Source organism: Eschscholzia californica, unplaced genomic scaffold (assembly GCF_041429995.1).
Source record: "Eschscholzia californica isolate CP2 unplaced genomic scaffold, dmEscCali1.0.p SCAF_6, whole genome shotgun sequence".
NCBI classification, from domain to species: Eukaryota; Viridiplantae; Streptophyta; class Magnoliopsida; order Ranunculales; family Papaveraceae; genus Eschscholzia; species Eschscholzia californica.
The window spans coordinates 42,379,817-42,400,061 of NW_028238483.1; the positions used below are offsets into that span (position 1 = coordinate 42,379,817).

Genomic DNA, 20,245 nt, shown 5'->3' on the forward strand with positions numbered 1-20,245 from the left:
GAAACAGGGAGATAAAAATGGAAAATATATTTGGTGATTTTGATCTTATAACTGTTTTTATATTTAAGAAAGGTTAGTCTAGGTATTAATATTTAATAGTTATTCTCGGGATTTGTGTTTTCTCTCTAGATTGAACCAAATGGACCAGATATCTATTTGTAATATTATTTTGGTTTTTATACCCTTTATGGGATTAGAGAGGACTAAAAGTCCTATTAGGGCCTATTTTTTGGGTCATACACCCAAAAATTCTAGGTAATATAACATTTTTTGTTTGTTGAAAGTAGTATAACATTATATATGAGATCATAAAAGCTTTGGCTGCTTTTCAAGCTCTATCAATGGCCAGAGACTTCAAGTTTGTGAACTTAATCCTGGAAGGAGGCTCAAGCAACATAATAAGAGCCATTAATGGTGAATCTGAGGATGTCCAATGGACAAATCGAAGTCTAATACATTCCATCAAAGCTCTCCGACCCTCTTTTGTTTCCTTTTCTTGTAATTATGTAAATAGGTTAGTTAATCGCAAAGCCGATGAGCTTGCAAAGCAAACTAGAAATCCAATGCTATCAAGATTGGCGATCGAATAGGCCATTGGACTGTCCCAACGGCCATATTTGGGGTGGATCTCCTAAAAAGGGGATCCACCTCATTTTTTTTTTTTTTAAACTGATCTTTTTTTTTTAATCTTTTTATTATTTTAAATACTTCTTTTTAAAATAATTTTCTCTAATTTTTTTCATTCTTGTTTTTTTTGTGTTTATTTTTTTAAAATTATCTCTCTCGAAATATATCACATTTTAATTCATAATCGAAATCTAATAATTTATATTCGAAATCTAAAATCAAAATTTGCACACATACATTATTTTGATTTGGGAGCCCCAATTAAGAGCCCGACGTTGAAATTAAAAAAAAACCCGAGATTCCCAAAATTTAGGGGCTGCCAAAATTGAGTAGCCCCACATTAGTTTTGCCCTAGAAGCTTTAAAAATTACAAACAACTCCAAAAGTCCACTTACAAATGCATATATGGTAGGCCAATTAACACAACTCTCAGACTCTTGACTCTCCCTATCTCTAAGACTTATAAAGAAATCTATCATTTCTCTCACACTTTCTAAACTTCAGAGATCAAAAGTGGAGCCCTACATATTTTCTCCCCACCAAACAACACCAACAATTAGTTCAACAAAAAAAAAAAAAAAACACCAACAATTCATGTCTCATCTCTTTGAAGCAAAATCCCAAATCTCACTTAACTGTTCAACTAAATAAACCCACTATTAAAAAACCCTTAAAAGAAAAAGATAAAATGAACTCAAAAGTGATCACTCATTTCTTGAAATTACATTTCCAGCATACAATTTGCAAGCTTCTGATCGTTGTTCTACCAATTGTTCCTCTTCATCTTTGAATTCTTCACCATATTCAATTTCTTCCATTTCACTACTGTAGTCTGTAGCCTTGAGTGGCAACAGAAGAGGAAGTGTGATCATGACAGTGAAATTAACTTGAGAAAATATAGAGATGGGTATTTGGGGTTTCGAGTTTAAGAAATGTGGATTTTGATTTTAAACATTTGGGTTTTAAAGTGAAAAGGTAATAATCAAAAGAGAGACTGAACGTTTCCAGAGCGCCCAAAAGGAGAGACATTGAAGTGGATAAAGTTACTGTCTTGGAAGAAGATGAACTCGCTTCGGTTGGGCATTTTTTTTTTCATTCCCCTCCTCACTGGCTATACCTAGTTTTTTTTTTTTTTTGTTGAAATAGGGCTATACCTAGTTAATATAACATTTTTTGTTTGTTGAAAGTAGGTAGTATTACATAATATATGAGATATAAAAAGTTTTAAAAATTACAAACAACCTCACATAGAAAGAATCCAAGTGCAAATGCATATATGGTAGGTCCATTAACACAACTCTCACACTATTGACTCCTCCCTATCTCTAAGACTCATAAAGAAATCTATCATTTCTCTCGCACTTTCTAGACTCGGGAGATCAAAAGTGGAGCCCTACAAATTTTCTCCCCACCAAACAACACCAACAATTCTTGTCTCGTCTCTTTGAAGCAAAATCCCAAATCTCACTTAACTGTTCAACTAAAAAAACCCCACTATTAAAAAACCCTTAAAAGAAAAAGATAAAATGAACTCAAAAGTGATCACTCATTTCTGAAAAATAAAATAATAAATCAGATAGATGGTTCTTTGCTGATACTAGTCCCACCATTTTGAAGAACACTTTTTGGAGAACATCCCAAATTGGTATTGATGGTTGGGTTGGTGTTGGTGGAGGTGGTGGTGGCAGAGGTAGTGGTGGTGGTGGTGGTGGAAAGTTGGAGAGGGAATGAAATTGAGAGGTTTGTGGTTGAATCAACTTGAGAAGTAGTAGTGATTTCCACAGGCTTTCTTGAACGATTTCTTCCTCTATGCATATGTTTCTCACAGTATTTTTGATTTGGAACGACATCTTTAGAACACCTCCATTTTTTGCCATCTGTTCTTCTACATCTTCCTGGTTCTGGTTCCATATTGTTTCTACTATCAAAGTACATTCCTTTACAACCCAAATCTGAAAAACACACACACACAAAAAAAAAAAAACCCATAAAAATCTTAATCAAAGAATCAAAACCCATCTCAAACTTCTCCAAGATTATCACAAAAAACACAAATTATTAACTACCCATGTCTCATTTCCAGAAGAAATCAATGAAAAAGGGGGGAAAAAACAGGGGAAAACAGAGAAGATTTAGGAGGAGGAGGAGGAGGAGGAGATGGACTTACAGGGAGGAGGGAAAGCTCCAGAATTATTACAGTAAAAAGCACCATAAGAACTAGCTAAACTTTTCCAAATAGGAAGAACAAGATTGAAAGGAACAGGTATACCAGCAGCCATATGTTTGTAAATAAGAACTTGATGTTCATATTCTTTCAACTGAAGAAATGTAAAACCAGTCCTTTCATGGCTACTACTAGTACTAGTTCTACTAATAAGACCACCAGAATCACCACCAAGCCCAAGATCAAGTTTTATTAAAGATGGTGGTGGTGACTTTTCTTTCCCCTTCAAATCTTCAAAACAAACCCACAAATCATAAAATCATTTAGATCTACCAACTACTTCATGTAGAAAGAGAAAAAAGGTTATAGAGAGAGAGATGGGATTTTGCTTACCAGTAGTGTTGTCTGTAAGACGAGCAATCTTAGTAGGAGGTGGTGAGTTATGGAGTTCTTCCATTGTGGAATGGGATTTCATGATTTCTGAACAAAACAAAGTGATTCACTATATCAGAGATATACAGAGACAAAAAGAAGTAGTTATAAATAAGAAGAAGAAGAAGAAGAAAAAGAAAAATAAATTCTGAAACTTGGAACTTGGAAGAAGAACAAGACAGATCTGATGAAGACTGAAACGTACCAAGAAAGAGAGAGAGAGAGAGAGAGAGAGGGTGTGGTTTCAGCTTGTGGGGGAGAGAGAGAGAGAGACAGAGAATTGTAACTACAACAACTAAATACTCCTCCACTTCCTGTTTATTCATAACATTTGGAATAAAACGACATAGGGTAGTTTTTCTTTTTTCTGGAAGAGCTGTTCAAATATCTTCTCTGATCTAAATTCATAAAACTTATGATTACCCTTTTAAGTTTTAACTATCTTGACAGTAGACATAACCCTCTCTCTCTCTCTCTTTTATTGGTGACTTTTTGGTGTTCTAAACACATTAATAAATGAGTAATTAAGATTTAATTAGTAAGTTCTTTTTTTTTTTTGCAACCAATTAGGTATTAGTTTACTCATGTTAACTAGTTACAAGTTTTGCATTTCATCCTGTCTGTGTAACAATTTGTTGAACAAATCAAGAGGAGCTAGCTTACAAAGTGAAAATGAAAGTCAGTCCCTAAACTTGTCATACCATAACTTTTTATACAATATATCTTTGCGTTAGAGTAACTCGAGTGAAGCGGAACAAGAATTACTGATATTTTAGGTTTTATCTCCTCTAATAAGTTATAATGTAGTAATGTAATTATTATGTAGTTTCCATCTAATATCATCATTAAGGTAATGCGAGGTATCTAATATGCTGAATTATAGAGACCAGATAGGATCATTTTGAAATTAAAACCCCTAAACTAACTACAATGAGAAGCTATAGGAATAAGAGGGTGTAATTGTGATTATAACTAGAGGTGCTAGCTAGGTGGAAAGAGACAAGATAGATAAGGTTAAAAATATGGTAGTAGTACTAGTTATGACAATTAAAGGAGGAAGACTTCTGACATCTCTCTGACTTCTCTCTCTCTTCCACTGTCAGTTTTCCTTGTCCTTCTGTTGGAAATGACACCTCGCTGTTTAACCCAACTCCGAACCCATCTTCACTCTTGACTAACTTCCTCTACTCTGTTCATGTGGGTCATGGGCTCATGGATAGAGCAACTCCAACCTAAGTCAGTCTAAGGTCGAAAAATTTACTTGCTCATTCAAATTTTCAACTTCAAATTTAGTTCAAACTTCAGTCTCTCTTGAGCCGAAAATGTGTGTCTATGAGAAACGCAGGTGTGAATATTTTGAGTGCGTGAAAAGTGTTTGAATTATTTTCGAAATAATGTTTTTTTTCAAACAAAAACTAATTAGATTTAAAAAAAAAAATAGTTAGATTTTAAAAAATCAAAATAAAAAACTTATCAGATTTAAAAGAAAAACTAAATACACTTTAAACTAATATATTTTTGTTTAAAGAAAAAAAAACCAGACCGTTGGTTGTGATCCAACAACCAGATTTGGTCGTTAGATCACATCCAACGGCTGGGTAAAATCCCCAACATGACCGTTGGGGACATCCCAACAGTCATGTTCAAATTTTCGGCCTCGGTCGACTAGGGTTGGACTTGCTCTTAGGGATGGGAAAAAATTCAAAAACTCACTACCGTGGACACCCGAGTCTGTAAGAGCACACCAGTGTCCAAAACTCGAAAGCGGATTCAGCCCGACCGACCTGATGAAATAAACAAATTGATGGTCAGGTTTAAAATTTTTACCTGACATCCTGTCCAAACCCGACCCATTAGTGTTTATTTGAAATAACCTACTTAGTAATGTCTTCAATTTACCGCACAATACCTACGCACCTTTGTGGATATTATGTATACCACATGTATAACACATAATAATTGCATCAGTACATATAAGAGCGGTGGTGGACCGTGGATGTGATGGTTGCACGATTGGTGACCGAAGAATGTATGGAATAGATTAACAAATTCTTAGGTATTAAATGTACCTTGATACTTAAAATTTGAGTGCCCAATATGTCAAAATAAGAATTTTGGACATTAAAATCTTAACAATAAATTATCAAAAACTGTATTGACATTCATTTCTAGATTCCACGGAATCATGGGGAGGGCATCAGAGAATTCTTTTGGCGGTTCAGGGAGGTGGTCACTGACATCGATCATTGCGACAAACAGACATCCATCATGACTTAACGCCCAAAACTTGAATGGAGAGAGAGTTTCAAAAACCGACCGCCTAATCCGGTGAATGATATGACCCGTGGGCACCCAGCCCGGGCCGATTCCCACCCTTGCCATTTTGCATAATTGCACATGGCATGATAAGAGTAACATGGTGTTACACTACACCAAGAAGATGATAGTAGAGTAAATATTTTAGCTGGTAAACCTAGAACCTGCTCCTACTTCCTCCAACTGTACTGTAGTAGTCAGAACTGACAAAAGTAGACAACTAGCTACATTTTTACTGGGGGTTGTTTGGCAACAAGTTTTACGCTGATCCTAGAAAATATTCAACAACCATCCTCTTTCTTGTTAGGGTTTTGTGGGATTAGTTTTGGTGTCTCAAGGACGTCTATACAAGCCAACCAACAATCAAAGGGTAAGATAATGTTCCTTTTTCTTCAAGCCAGATCCAATATCTGACTTAAAATCTTAATGAACTAACTTAAAATCTGAATGAACTAGACTCAGTACATTGAAGTGTTTGTTTTTATATGACTCATGTTGTCTGATACGTCCAATTAGCTGATTCCGATCAATTTTAAGCCAGCCAATTCAAATTCAGACAAGACGGATGAGTCAGATTCAAGCGAACTACCTACAAACACCAAGTAAGCCGAAACAGCCACTATTCCCCTGCAGCTGCATGGATTACTCCATACTGTCACGAGGATCCCATTTTCTGAACAAAAGTGGTTGACCCCAGCATCTCTCTCTCTCTTCTCATTAGGCAGTCCAGAGACCATTCTCCTTGTCCTGGAGGTGAGTGGATATGCCTCAAAATCTCCTTCCTACAAAGTTATGGTTGGGTCCAACTCCCTTCAATGGTCCAGAGTCACCCTTCCTCTAGAGAGGAAAAAAAAAAAACTTGTCCTACAAATCCTTGACAATAAATCCAAGATCTCCTCAGGTGACAGATATTCATATACCCATTATACATGACCTTTTAAGCCTTGGAGTGAGCCATATAATCAAACCAGCGACGTCGAAGTTTGCCTAGTACCTATAATTCACTTTTCAGAGAGTAGAATGATCACAAGAAGACTGTTTCCTTTACTTGAATTAGTGTTCAAGAAACAATTATCTACCCCGAAAAAAATAATAATAATATATACAACATAGTAAAAGCCTTTCTCTTTTTACTTGGGATCTTCAAGCTGAGTTCAAATGAAAATTCGCTCCTTTCGCTATGTTAGAGAGTTTCCCCTTTCTTTCAGCAGTGGGGGATTAATAAAGTCATCCAAGTAAAATTGTAGATCAAAATAGGTGTTGAGAGGAAACTGTTGTGTGTTTCGATTCGAAGAGTTCAATCCTGTAAATAAGTACAGAATCATAAAATTTGAGCATCTGTAGATATACTTAATAAAGATAAAGGTTACTAGAATTAAAAGCAGATAAAACAATACTAGGCAAATTTTCAGAAAAATAAAGGGTCAAGAGTAGGATAATAGCATACTATTTAATGAGCTTGTTGTCGGGGTTTGGGGCTGCTAGGCTTCGAATGGATATTCAATGCATGTGTTACTTCTACTGCACTTGGACGGCCGATCAGTATATGCTGTTGAAATATTAAGATTAAAATAGGGGTAAAAGTAATGAAAGATTATAAATAGGTATACTTATATGTTTTCAGGACAATCTTCCTCAGTGCTTACAAAAGGTTTTTAAGCATCAGAGCAATTTACTCGACAAAGGCCTGCCCACACAGTAATCAGTCCCGAAAAAGTATCACGGACAAGCAAAAGGCGGAGTTCACTAAATTCTTATAGAAAGAATCTGACACAAAAAAAAGTTGAAATTTTGTTGAAGTTAGCGAGAGTACCTCATTCTGGATGCTACTCTCTGGAGGAAACCAGTGCATAAGGGCACCAAGATGTAGCAGAGCAGGTATCAATTAGAACATGAGAGGAGTAGTTACCTGTCGACCCCACCAGTGGACCAAACATTATTCTAATTTAGACAGTCCCAAAATAGAAGAAAAATAAGAAAGGTTCCGTACTACTTCCGTCAAAGAGAAGCTCACCAGGCTGAAAGCAGTCGTTCCGAGTAGAAGAAGATACATTTTCCCCTGAAATGCAGAATTAACTAAATTTAGTTCTTCACTGGCCCTAAATTCAGGTCAACAGAGAGTGAAAATAGCCTCAATTCTCTACTAGCTGTTTCGGTTTTGACTAATGAAGGGAGAAGCCCACCGTGGCAAATTAATGGAGTAGTTCGGGACATTCGTAACTTATGGAATTCAAAATACTCATTTTTTCACCATATTTTGGTTGAAACATTTTGTTTATTAAATAATTTGCGTTGTATTTACAAAGGGCAACAATCAAATTTCTTATCCATTGAATCCAACATGGAAATATTGGCTTCTCGGTGAAAATTTGTTGACTTTTAATAAAAATGTATTCCATAAATAAGTGTGGACGCCAAATAATTGTGAACTGGAACTGGTAAACTAGTCAAATTACAGGAAATTGCAGGAGATTGAATGGCAAGCATCCTTCCTATGTAAAGCACGTGAAATGAAAGAAGGTAATATTCTACTTTTGTTTACTTTTTAACTAAGCGAAAACAGACCTGCATATGGGCTTTTGCTTTTTCACTAGAATCAATCCTCTTTGTAGGCAGATAGCTTTTCACTAGAAAAAAAAACTCAAAATGTATTAGCCTGGATCTTCATATCTAAAGATACAACCTGATGGTACATTTCATGTAGAGCATACCGTAGATTTCTCCAGCAGTAAACAGACCAGGCTGAATAAAAAGTGCCTATCCAAGAGCAATTCAAATCCTCCTCCGCTGCATATCTGTAGTGAAACTCGGGCCCTGAAATTCATTTTAGGGAAAAAGTTACATATTGTATAGTTACATACAAGTCAAAGTGTCCAAATACCAGAAGAAGCCTACGAATTAAACAAACAGCAGGAATACCCAACTGTTTTCCCTTTCAATCAGTTAGGCTTACCAAGAGTTCAAAAAAAATATATAGATCTCCCTATTGTATTGAATGGTCATGGTAAATTAGCTCTCTGAGTTGTCATGATTGCGACTAACTAACGAGTAGGCTCGGGCAACACAAAAGATCCCGACTTTTTAAATGACAAGCAACTCGCGCGACTTTTAAGGACACCAAAATTTGACTTAGGGAAAAAATAATAATGGATCAACTGTCAGATTCCCCAAAGATCATAAAAGCAAGATAACTAACCGCAAAGAATGGGCGCTGCCCTTGACTCTGCTAAATCAACGTCAATGAACTCAAGACTTTTACATATATGTTCAAGCTTTTGTGACAGGGTATCTATGTCCATTGCAGCAGAGGACTTTTCAGTAGCATCCCCGAGCTCCATGTCTCTCTTCATTACGGGACAATTTCAGTAAGATTGGCATTTGATGATATGAACAAAATGGAAAAGACCCACCAGAATCATTAGTAAAAGCAAAAGTACGTTACCATATACTCTCCTCCACCCTGCGTACAGCGTACACGATTCCCCGTACCCAATTTTCGTATTCTTTTTGGGTGGGTTCACAATCCGGTACCCCCCGAATTAGTGTACTGGAATTTTTAGTCTTAATTAACCTAAATCTTTGTAGAAAACTATAAATTCAACTAGTTGGGTAGTTAACTACAAGAATCTTTTTAGTTAAGCTTGTTAGATTGTAAGTTTTATGCAAAAAGAGTGTCTCAGAATAGGTGTATCTATTATAAATGTATCACAAAGAGTATATTATGTCTAGGAAAATAGTCCAAAACGAAGTGAAATACAAAATGGCGTACCAAAGAAGTATACTCTTAGCGCACCCAATACTCTCATGGCAGTGAACCGCCTACCAGGTAACTTTCTGCAAAAGAAATGACAACACAGTAACCAAAGCACATCTTTAACTTGAACATAAGCATCACAAAATTCGAACCTGAAAAAGTGCAAGGAGATTAGCTTGTTCTTGCAGTAGCTGTGTTCTCTCAAAATCGGCGTTAAGGACACAATGCAAAGCTGGTGTATTGTCACCAACAACTTCTTGCGCAACATGTAATATCTGAAAGCTCTTAGGAATACCATTAATAGCATGCATAGCCATATACCTGAGGAAAGTTGTTTTCGCTGTACCATTCCTGCCAACCAGGCATGTGTAGCGAAGAGATATCTGTGTAACAGAATTTGCCATAACATCAGTAGAGCTTCTACTGTTAGGTGACTTGGGGCAGTGACGTTACCATAATGCCTTCCAAAAGATAGCACGAGTGATACATCCTAAATGAGGTCACGACATTCAGGCAAGGAAGAATCGAAAGTTACCACAAAGATCAAGAGTTGCAAGAGAGAAACATAACAAAATTCAAATTTTGTTAGCCTTAGTCCTTAGGTCTGGTGTCAATTTACTTGAGGGCCTTTTCTGATCCAATGACTAAGAAAAGGCAAAATTTGAACTCTTATCATCTAATTTTTTCTTTTTTACTCCCTAGGAATGTACTAACTGTTAACTTGAAAGTAGCATTTCATTCAAGAATGGAAACCAAAAAAAACGGATTTCAAAAACTCAATTGCAATTGAACTGAATAACCAAAAAATATTCACATACTCATGTTTTGAGAGATCAGGTACCTCATAGACTTGTAGATAACAAAAGCAAGAAAAGGGTACAGGTATTCATAAACAAGATTGATTTCCACCCAAATACAAAAAAGACAGAGAACGAATACCTCCTAGACTTGTAGATAACAAAAGCAACAAAAGGGTATAGGTATTCATAAAGTAAGTTTGATTTACACCCGAACCAAACAAAAGCAATCGTTCCCTCTTTCTCTGCTACCATGATGATAATGGTAATGCAAGATCCCTTGCTAAATTATAAAATCGTGTGGGAGTGTTGTCATCGAACTACCAGATCTACTTCCATCGTCACCCTCCTCTCTACCAGATCTACTTCCATCATCACCCTCCTCTCTTTTTCTCTTCTTGCTACCGGAAGAAGCTACATTCTCCAGGTCCTCCAACACCTCTGTTCCAAGAGACACCAGGATTCTCAAATGCTCCAAGGAATGTTGCCGAGGTATGTAAGGTGCAACTTCATGTATTACGTCAATCAGACCCTGTAAAAAAGAGCAACTTATTAATAGTTGAGCATTTAAGATGATTCAATATTCTGACTCATCGAAATTTCGAGTCAATACCTCGTAGTCCAATCCAACAACGTGTGGGTTGAATTTTTCCCAGTTACATCTTCGCGTGTCGTAATCCCCACCCATGATAATAGCACTACATGTCTCATCAATCCTTTCGTCATTTGTTATCTTTTCCAGCCAACCAGGAGTCTGGTGGTCATAACAAAGTCGACACGGGGGGGATCAGAAAACAAATAAAGAGAAAGGGGTCAAATAAAGAAAGTTAAGTTGAGATGTTAAACCTTTTTCAATTCAGTAATAACATCCCTAAGCAAATCACGATTATCGTGTACTAAGTTGTCAAACTTTTCGCATTCAGTGTCGAGCATATGAAATATTTCCTGAAGAGGAAAAAGAAACACAAAGTTATACTAGTAATACGTTCATTGTTGGTAAATAACAAGTGATGATTTGAGAAATTAGTATCTACTACTAGATATGTTGTAACCTTGGAGATATGAATTACTGTTTGTAAATCTTCCTTATGAGTAAGAGCATGTTCTGTGGAGACAAAGTAATTGTACACAGCTTCTTGTAAAGGATAAATAGACCCTTCATTTTTCTTCTCTTCAATTGACATATTTTTCCAAGCAGTCATTTCCCTTACGACGATATCCCTAATTAAAACACCACCATTTAATCATCATAACCATCAAATAGTGATAATGCAATATCAAAGAAACATACATGGATTGTCGATAAGAAAACAAATTTTTCATAGATTTGAAACCCTAAACAAGCAAATCCACACAAACAGGAATAGAAACCCTAAATCAAATTCCTAGATTGTAGATAAGAAAAGAAATTTTGAAACCCTAAACAAGCAAATCCACACAAGCAGGAATAGAAACCCTAAATCAAATTCCTAGATTGTATTAGGCAGATAGAAATAAAAAAGAATTGCTGACAAATGAGGAGGAGGAGGACGGGTAGAGATGATGATACCTTTGCGTTTTCAGACCAACGTAATGAAAATCCATTCTCGCTTTTCTTTTCTTCTTTTACTTTAAAGAGGGAGAAAATGAGAGAGAAAATGCATGATTAACGAACAATGCGCTTTCAGACCGACGTAATGAAAATCCATTCTCGCTTTTCTTCTTTTCTTTTGAAGTGCATATTATATAGGTATATAGTAAATTATGAGAAAAAAATCGGAGGGCCTTTAAAAAGATTGGGATTGTGGACTTTTTCTACGTGAGTGCCGTTAAAAGATGACAAATTGATTTCCATTACATTCCAAAGTTTTTTTTTTTACAGGTTGCAGGTTCTAGAAACAACAAAAGTTAAATTGAACACACCCTCATTTTTATGTCGTTGGAATAGTTGTCAGATGTCGAAACCTGTGGGTGTTCCTTACCTTCTCATCTCTCTTTCTTAGGTTGTGGTTGTTTTTTTAATTTTGTCTAAATCTGAATTGTCTGAATCTGAAATGGCTGAGTTGAATTGGTTGAATCTGAAATGGCTGAGTTGAATTACAAGTGAGAATGTTTGTTTTTTGGTCTGAAATACTTATGTCTGAATCTTTCTTTGACATTTATACCCTCAGTTTTAATTTTCAATGACCATTCACCAGTTAATTTCTTTTTGAAATTTCAGACCAAATAAAGTAAATTTTTCTTGTCATTTGCTCCCACTTAAACCCTAACCTAATTTATGGCATCTTGGTCATCTTCAACCCCTCTTCTCATTCTACTCATTTTCTCTCTGTTCTTTCTCTCTTTGCAATCTCAACTGATCAAACTAGTAAAACTTTAATTTTTCAATCCACTCAAATACTTAATGTTTAGAACACAACCTTTCATGTCTATTTTGCAACTTTACCTAAAACTCAAGCAGATCTGACCAGTCAAAACCCTTCAGTTTTTGCCTTTTTTGAAGATCCTCCAAGACAACTTCACACGACTCCTTCTCCTTGATAGTTAGGTCTCAGAAATCCGGTTCCTACGCGCTGGAAAGGTTACCTTTCAAACTAGTGATCAGATCTGTGTTTCTAAGGTTGTGGTTGTCAATGGTGAGCAAATCTGTGCTTCTTATGTCGGTGGTGGAGATTCGATCTGCGTTTCTAAAATCAGTGGTGGTGTTGGTGGTGGTGGAGGTAGTGGTTGTGGGTGTTGTTGGTGGTAGCGGTATTGTTGGTGGTGGTGTTGTTGGTGGTGGTGTTGTTCTCGGGTGTATTGTCCGTGAGAAAGATGAAGAGGGAGATACAAAAGATTTTTTTGTTTTCACAGGGGTAAAATAGTGATTCAACACATTTCAAAATCTGGACTCTCTTTTCAGACTTGTTTTAAAGTCTGAAATGAGTGGGCTTGTTTTCAGCCAATTCAGACGAATATTCAATTCAGCCCAAATTTCAGATTTTCTTAAATAAAAGAACAAACATCTGAAATCTGAAATAAGCCCCAATTCAGATTTCAGATCTGAAAAAATAAAAAAACAAACACAACCTTACTCTCTCTCTCTCTCTCTCTCTTCTCTCACTATTAGTGTTATGAATGAATTAGTGTTTTCTTTGATCAAGAGATACTACAGGCGAAGTTGCTGGAAGGGTGTAGATGACACTTTTTCTAATTCAAGATGCGACTGGCAAAAAGTTGACTATCCCAAACCTAAATGCTGGTCATTTCCTGAGGCCGTTGAAAGAATGGATGACAAATCTCGTTTTTCTTTTTGGTTTGAAACTTACAGATGATTGGAAAGTTTATACAACTCATGGTGACATTCATAGGAGGTTTTGTGATTTCATTCACAAAAGGGTGGTTTCTCAAGCTTGTTATGTTAACCTCGATACCACCTCTTGCATGGTTGGTGCAGGCATGACGATTGTGATAGCAAAAATGGCATCTCGAGGACAAAGTGCTTACTAACAACCAGGAAATGTGGTGGAACAGACGATCGGCTCAATTAGAACAGTAAGTACTATTTCGACACGTTAGAGTATTGCTCAGAAATCTTACTGAAAAGTAAATTGTTTTATGTGTTAACCTACAAGTTTCCTCCATACAGGTAGCATCACTTAGTGGGGAGAAACAAGTCATATCTAATTACTATAAATCAATAAGGATGGCTTACAAGTCTGGTGCTCATGAGGGATTAGCTACTGGGTTAGGCCTTGGCACACTTATGTTTGTCATATTTTGTAGTTATGCTTTGTGCATCTGGTATGGTGGAAGTTTAATACTTGACAAGGGCTACACAGGAGGAGATGTCTTAAATATTATAGTTGCAGTTTTAACTGGTTCCATGTAAGTCTTAATTCGCTACTTCCTCACCGTAGGTGTGTTGAGTGTGTTTTTATAGGCTATAACACAACTCATAAGGGGTACAAGTGCCTTGATTTTTCCTCTCAAAAGGAATATGTCTCTAAGCATGTGCATATAGATTTTCACTTTATCAGAGACTTGGTGTTTCATATGAGTCTTGAGGTGAAATTTGTGTCTTCTGAAGGAAATTTGGCAGATATATTCACTACAGGGGTTCTCCTCTCAACTCTAGATTCAATTCGAGACAAACTCATGTTTGTTCCTGCTTTGAAACATGAGTTTGAAGGGGGTTGTAAGAGACATGAATCAGAAGAATGAAGACTAACTGAAATAATAGTTTTATGAAGTTGTTATGGGCACTCACTCGTGTGAATATTAGAATGTTAGTTAAGCTGTTAATCACTCTTAACTAACTCCTAACGACTTTCTCTCTCTAGACTGATTTGTCGTAAAATATAAATCATTGTAATAGCTTGAGATTAACGAAAGTGAATAAATAAAATTTTGCTTTCTTTCAGGGACACTTAAAGAGTCCCAAAGAGACACTCTAGTTTTAGAGTTTCTCTCTTTAGACACCCTATAATAAATGTGTTCACCTCATAATAGAGTGTCTAACAAAGTGTCCCATTGGAGATGGTTTTTTAACTACCTTTTCTCTATTCAATTTTTTGTGGTTGTTTTTGTTATGATTTGCAAACTATCCACCAGAAAAGGTTATTTATGTTTTGGTTTTAAAAGATTTCTCGAGTTTTGAAGCTCGATTCCACTAATTTTTGTTATATTTGCTGCATATGCAAAGGATTTCGACTTAAACGGAATATAATTTTGAAACCTTTTCAAAATAATTTCTTTCACAAATTGAATTTTAGGAAAATTACAAGGCCCAAAATTCGGGTCAAAATATCAAATGACGCCCAACCCGGAATAATAATGCAAAAAAAAACCAAAATTTGAAATTACAAAACATTTATGAAAATTTCTGAACAAAACACAGTTTGCTCTCAAGAATTTTGTATTCGCTCTCAACAATTTTTGTAAATGTATGAACAAATTTGTTTTTGTTCACACATAATTAAGAACATAATTATATATGTTGTCACAACTTCGAAAGTGTTGTAACTGTTTCAAAAGTGTTGCCAACTGTTTAAAAATTGGGTTTTTTTACATTATTATTCCCGAGTGTTTTTTTTTTTTTCGTATTTGGGCTCAAATCTTGGACTTTTCTTACATAATATAGGGTCCTTTTGATAAGTGCGAAAACTAGATGGAAAAATCGAAAATGAGTTTTAAGCCGTTCGATTGGACGTAAAAAGTGTAAAAGTCCAATTTACATAGGAAAAACAACTGAAAAGTTTTACCATACAAAAGGTGAGAAAGGGGTTTTCTTACTCACTCATTTATGCGTTTTCTCTCTTCCTGTAAAAACAATTCGGCTCCCTCCTAAATCTTCCACCTAAATTGCACATTTGATCCCCACTTATTCAAACTTACATAAATCTCTCTCCACCTCTCTCTTGATCGATTTTCTGTCAATCGATTCACCAACACCAACAAAGGAAGGCAAAATCAAGTAAGTTGAATACCTTTCACTCTTTATCTCTAATTTTATGTCTTTCTCTGTTAGTTGCCCTAAATATTTGAGTTGAATCTTATAATTTGTGTTCTTGTTTGTTGGGTTCGCTTGTTAGCTATCAACCCAATTTATCATCTTTTTTGTTGGATTTTTGTCATATTTACTCAATTTGTTATTTTTTCCGTTAGATTTTTGTCATATTTACTCCATGAATTTTTAAGGATTTTGTGCTTTAGGATGCTTATTAAGTTTATGTTAGATTTACTCAAACACATTATGGACCAATGTTGTAGAGAAATTTGAAGCTTCAAGCGCTGATAAGGTGTTTGTTACATTTACTCAGTAAAATTTTGAACCAATTTTCTAGATAAATGCATAGATATGGATAAATTATTGCACAGACAACTTACATGAGTTAGTTTTAGTTTCTCAATCTTTGTATTAGAAAGACAAGCAGTGTAGACGGAAAATTGTGATCGATGAATACAACCTGGACTTAGAACTCATTCCTATTATCTTAATGTGGGTGTACTTGTCTTGTATAGCATGTAACATGGATTAGGGACTCAATCCAATAATCTTAATATGGGTGTTGATTACTTGTTCATATATAACATATAACATGGATTTGGAACTCAGACCTATAATCTTCCCATCGATGTTGATTATTTGCTCTTATATAGCATATAACATGGATTTGGAATTCAGTCCTATAATCTTCGTATAGATGTTGATTACTTGTTTTTATATAGATTTAACTCAAAAGAATAAAGATTTAACGTGTGATATTTTGGAGGCAAAAAAAAAGTATTCGAAGCAAAACAAGCTTTGCCTTTGTTTATAACACATATAGGTCGTTTTAGAGGCATTATTTGTTTTGCTATGATGAAAGAGCAATCATTGTTGTGGCACGTAGTAAAGAAAATACCTAAGAAACTAAAAAGTTACAAAAATTCGATGAAACAAGTTATACTCTCACTCATCTTTTTCAAGAAACGCTTAGCACAGAAGAGTTTGAGTATAAATGAATTCTTACTCTACCCGAAACTCAGACTTATAAGTTATGGCACGTAACTAGGGTGACCCTGCCGGAGTTACTCATTGATTGGTTCTAGCTCGGGCTTGGGGAGAACCAAATCTATAGCCGAACCTCAGACTTATGGGTTAGGCGCACAACTAGAGTGACCCGGCCGGAGACACTTGTGGATTGATCTGGGATTGGTTTGAGGAGAGCATGACCAATATATGGACAAACCTCAGAGTTAGTGGTTCGGCATGTAACTAGGGTGTTTCAGCCGAGCCTGAGTAAATCCCAAGCCAACCTACATAGCCTAAACCAAGTAGGTAAAAATGGAAAAGTTAAACAATAACATTCACGAAAAAATCAAAATGAATGACGCTAATATGATTAAAAGAATTAATAAATAAATAACCCAAATTGTTTGCTCACAAAAAAAAAGGAAATTCACACAAATAAATATATAACATAGACTATCAGATTTCAAAAAAAAAAAAGAGACTATCCAAGGGTTTCTTCTCAGATTTCTACTGTCTGCTAGAATGCTGAAGTCTTCCATATATAACTTGCCTATAAAACCTTCGTGTCCTAAAGAACAACCCCAAGGTAATAAGAAACCTAATAGACTTAGAGATGCCATTATCAGAAAAGATAACATAAAGCAGTGAGGACCCCTGCAAGTCACTCCGTCTGTTTTTTTTTTTTTTTTTTTTATATCATAGATAAACCCTACTACCCTCACTCACAGACATAACATAAGATCCAACAGGACTCGCTAACGATATTGTATTGAATATCTTTCCCATATGAGCTATCCCGAAAAACCTCGGAAGTTATGGTAGGCATTAACGACCATTGTGAGCCATAACAAACACCAACAACTACCGATCCTGCATTGAATATCTTTCCCATATAATTTGAGTATCATGGATAAGCAAAAGGCAAAGTTCTATTAATTCTTATAGTAAGAATCTGACATAAAAAAAAAAGTTGGAATTTTGTTGAAGTTAGTGAGAGTACCTCAGTCTGGATGCTACTCTCTGGAGGAAACCAGTGCATAAAGGGCACCCAGATGTAGCAGAGCAGGTATCAACTTGAACATGAGAGGAGTAGTTAGTTACCTGTCGACCCCACCAGTGGAACAAACATTAGTCTAATTTAGACAGTCCCAAAATAGAAAAAAAAAGAAAAAAGAAAGGTTCCGTCAAAGAGAAGCCCACCAGGCTGAAAGCAGTCGTTCCGAGTAGAAGAAGATACATTTTACCCTGAAATGCAGAATTAACTCAATTTAGTTCTTCACTAGTGTGAACATGTGAAAGTACCATATATTCATCATATGAGTTGTTCACACAATACAAAAGGAATATCTGTGACAGAAAAAGGACCTCAACAAGGTGAAGATTAGAGGCACGGCTTAAAAGAACAAATGCAAATTCTCCAATTTGCATAAGCAACACACCCACCTTCAGAACACATGGGAAAACGTTAGAAGCTTGAATTCGTAAGACTAATTAAGCTCTTATTATTACCTACAAACTGCACAGTGGGAAACCCAAAACTTACAAGAAATGAATTCCTGATACTGTATCCAAAGGCCTTAGTCACAGTAGTGATCACAGTTGTCTTAATGACTACAACCAGGATCACAGATGCCAACAATATATCAACATGATTCCACAAGAAGTCTACGTTTATGAGCATTCCAATACTAGCAAGGAAAAGAGCAGCAAAGAGATTGCGAATTCGTTCGACCTGCATCACGCCAAAAGTAAGCATACGAAGAACAATTGCAGTCATCAAAAGACATGCCCTAAACACGGAGAATTGAGGATATATGTATTCGACATTTCCTCCGTTTTGAGATCTTGGTTTTGTGGTTCAGAACACCTTATATTTGTTTCGATACTGATATCATACAACTACGTACAAATGATTCTAGCTCAAGATTACCTGGTCTAACGTCTGTTGTGCAAAATCGGTGGTTGATATCATAACACCAGCTACAAATGATCCCAACTCGAGACTGAGACCGAGTTTATCACTGCACTGAAAAGATAAAAGGCAATACTACAGTATTAGACTACATGTCTTACTATAAAAAAATTCATGAAAAAGGTTAGAATTCTATATTAATATTTCTTAGCCAGTAAAAAGCAACTGAACTCACAGGAAAACATTTCATCATGTATAGGAGGGTATTTGAAGTTAATCAAGCCCATCAACGTGGTGCTGACCAAACACAACAATCCGAACTTGTAAAACCGAGCCACAAGACTTCCCATGAACTTGTAAAAACCGAGCCACAAGACTTCCCATGAACTTGTAAAAACAGTTGCTGAAGAAGTATCCAAAAACTAATATTAGCCTAAAAGAGACAACAAAATCATACCTAAGCTGAACGAAAAACTGTCCCGGAGCTTGGTTGAAGGTCCCTAACATTTGGCTCGACCACTGGAAATCAATTTCAGATCAATAAAATTTTAAGAGAAACAGGGAAAGAAGGCAGGAATCACTAAAGATACTGGTATTCAGTATGCTACTAAATCTGAGTTATACCCCCAAATAAAATGGTAGGATGATCCTTACTTGCAAAGGTGGCTATCAGAATCAATATCATAATTCAAATTCTTAACCAATATGGGTCCACCGGGATAACCAAATGATGCATCACTGCAATCGGAAATAAGATATTTTAGACAAAGCTTATGACCGTGACCGAAGATGAATTAAAAAAGTAACATATGCAGAGAAAACTGTTGGATGCTTGGAGGACTGCAATCTGAAATAACAGCTTTCACATAAAATCAGTAGCAGGTTTTACAGACAGAAGGGTGTCATCAGTAAATGAAGAAGATAAAGAAAATCGTGGTTCATTTTATCACTTTGACAAATATTGAGATCTTTGAACTTCTATATCATTATGGAATTCAAAATACTCGTTTTCCACCATATTTTTGTTGAAACATTTTATTTATCAAATAATTTGCATTGTATTTACAAAGGGCAACAATCAAATTTCTTATCCATTGAATCCAACATGGAAATATTGGCTTCTCGGTGAAAATTTGTTGACTTTTAATACAAATGTATTCCATAAATAAGTATGGACGCTTAATAATTGTGAACTGGAACTGGTAAACTAGTCAAATTACAGGAAATTGCAGGATACTGAATAGCAAGCATCCTTCCTATGTAAAGCACGTGAAATGAAAGAAGGTAATATTCTACTTCTGTTTATTTTTTAACTAAGCGAGAACAGACCTGCATACCGGCTTTTGCTTTGTCACTAGAATCAATCCCCTTTGTAGGCAGATAGCTTTTTCATTAGATGGTTGTGTCAGAAGAAAAAAAAATCAAAATGTATTAGCCTGGATCTTCATATCTAAAGATACAACCTGATGGTACATTTCATGTAGAGCAACTGTAGATTCCTCCAGCAGTTACAGACCAGGCTGAATAAAAAGTGCACATGCAAGAGCAATTCAAATCCTCCTCCGCTGCATATCTGTAGTGAAACTCGGGCCCTGAAATTCATTTTAGGGAAAAAGTTACATATTGTATAGTTACATACAAGTCAAAGTGTCCAAATACCAGAAGAAGCCTACGAATTAAACAAACAGCAGGAATACCCAACTGTTTTCCTTTCAATCAGTTAGGCTTACCAAGAGTTCAAAAAAAATATACAGATCTCCCTATTGTA

At 35.8% G+C, this 20,245-nt stretch overlaps 4 protein-coding genes across 11 annotated transcripts; all 4 read right to left on the bottom strand.

The window, feature by feature from the left end:
• Nucleotides 1–1,849: 1,849 nt before the first annotated feature.
• Nucleotides 1,850–3,675, bottom strand: LOC147535160 (growth-regulating factor 2-like). 3 transcript variants are annotated; one of them, XM_086649080.1, is made up of 4 exons: nt 3,429–3,675; nt 3,185–3,271; nt 2,795–3,082; nt 1,850–2,579 (listed from the first exon to the last, which is right to left on the bottom strand). In XM_086649080.1, the coding sequence occupies exons 1-4, from the start codon at nt 3,547–3,549 to the stop codon at nt 2,200–2,202; spliced, it is 876 nt and encodes a 291-aa protein (XP_086505206.1). In that variant the 5' UTR covers nt 3,550–3,675; the 3' UTR covers nt 1,850–2,199. The 3 variants fall into 3 exon arrangements, 2 of the variants coding, with proteins under 2 accessions (XP_086505206.1, XP_086505207.1); XM_086649081.1 differs by lacking the exon at nt 3,429–3,675 and having other exon boundaries at nt 3,185–3,403; XR_015227897.1 differs by lacking the exons at nt 2,795–3,082; nt 3,429–3,675 and having other exon boundaries at nt 2,465–2,579; nt 3,185–3,304.
• A 3,684-nt stretch (nt 3,676–7,359) lies between these two features.
• Nucleotides 7,360–20,032, bottom strand: KEA5 (K+ efflux antiporter 5). 6 transcript variants are annotated; one of them, XM_086650868.1, is made up of 11 exons: nt 19,941–20,032; nt 19,807–19,861; nt 19,132–19,215; nt 18,935–18,996; nt 18,713–18,774; nt 18,496–18,591; nt 18,109–18,297; nt 17,931–18,008; nt 17,766–17,810; nt 17,566–17,666; nt 17,269–17,435 (listed from the first exon to the last, which is right to left on the bottom strand). In XM_086650868.1, the coding sequence occupies exons 5-11, from the start codon at nt 18,728–18,730 to the stop codon at nt 17,357–17,359; spliced, it is 606 nt and encodes a 201-aa protein (XP_086506994.1). In that variant the 5' UTR covers nt 18,731–18,774; nt 18,935–18,996; nt 19,132–19,215; nt 19,807–19,861; nt 19,941–20,032; the 3' UTR covers nt 17,269–17,356. The 6 variants fall into 6 exon arrangements, with proteins under 6 accessions (XP_086506998.1, XP_086506994.1, XP_086506995.1 ...); XM_086650869.1 differs by having other exon boundaries at nt 19,815–19,845; nt 19,941–20,026; XM_086650867.1 differs by lacking the exon at nt 19,941–20,032 and having other exon boundaries at nt 19,807–19,896.
• LOC147535162 (ABC transporter F family member 3-like) lies at nt 8,181–9,816 on the bottom strand. Its single transcript, XM_086646929.1, has 3 exons — nt 9,446–9,816; nt 8,736–8,883; nt 8,181–8,353 (listed from the first exon to the last, which is right to left on the bottom strand). The coding sequence occupies exons 1-3, from the start codon at nt 9,695–9,697 to the stop codon at nt 8,181–8,183; spliced, it is 573 nt and encodes a 190-aa protein (XP_086503055.1). The 5' UTR covers nt 9,698–9,816.
• On the bottom strand, nt 10,060–11,818 carry LOC147535163 (uncharacterized). Its single transcript, XM_086650863.1, has 5 exons — nt 11,640–11,818; nt 11,143–11,311; nt 10,937–11,035; nt 10,704–10,844; nt 10,060–10,622 (listed from the first exon to the last, which is right to left on the bottom strand). Exons 1-5 carry the CDS (start codon nt 11,672–11,674, stop codon nt 10,374–10,376), a joined length of 693 nt encoding a protein of 230 aa, XP_086506989.1. The 5' UTR covers nt 11,675–11,818; the 3' UTR covers nt 10,060–10,373.
• Nucleotides 20,033–20,245: the final 213 nt, after the last annotated feature.

Bases quoted from the DNA above. Each gene is read 5' to 3' on its own strand.
- LOC147535163 (XM_086650863.1), bottom strand. From the start codon at position 11,674: ATGGATTTTCATTACGTTGGTCTGAAAACGCAAAG. The intron at 11,312-11,639 runs GTATCATCATCT...TGTTTTAATTAG, and splicing joins GTTGGTCTGAAAACGCAAAG to GGATATCGTCGTAAGGGAAA. The intron at 10,623-10,703 runs GTATTGACTCGA...TCTTTTTTACAG, and splicing joins TTGTTGGATTGGACTACGAG to GGTCTGATTGACGTAATACA.
- LOC147535160 (XM_086649080.1), bottom strand. From the start codon at position 3,549: ATGAATAAACAGGAAGTGGAGGAGTATTTAGTTGTTGTAGTTACAATT. The intron at 3,083-3,184 runs GTAAGCAAAATC...TTTGTTTTGAAG, and splicing joins TCTTACAGACAACACTACTG to ATTTGAAGGGGAAAGAAAAG. The intron at 2,580-2,794 runs GTAAGTCCATCT...TGTGTTTTTCAG, and splicing joins TGGAGCTTTCCCTCCTCCCT to ATTTGGGTTGTAAAGGAATG.
- LOC147535162 (XM_086646929.1), bottom strand. From the start codon at position 9,697: ATGGCAAATTCTGTTACACAGATATCTCTTCGCTACACATGCCTGGTT. The intron at 8,884-9,445 runs GTTCGAATTTTG...CCCGTAATGAAG, and splicing joins ATCTCCTTGCACTTTTTCAG to AGAGACATGGAGCTCGGGGA. The intron at 8,354-8,735 runs GTTAGTTATCTT...AATGAATTTCAG, and splicing joins GGCAGCGCCCATTCTTTGCG to GGCCCGAGTTTCACTACAGA.
- KEA5 (XM_086650868.1), bottom strand. The intron at 17,811-17,930 runs GTCCTTTTTCTG...TCTGCATTTCAG, and splicing joins CTAATCTTCACCTTGTTGAG to GGTAAAATGTATCTTCTTCT. The intron at 17,436-17,565 runs GTACTCTCACTA...TATTCAATGCAG, and splicing joins AGAGTAGCATCCAGACTGAG to GATCGGTAGTTGTTGGTGTT.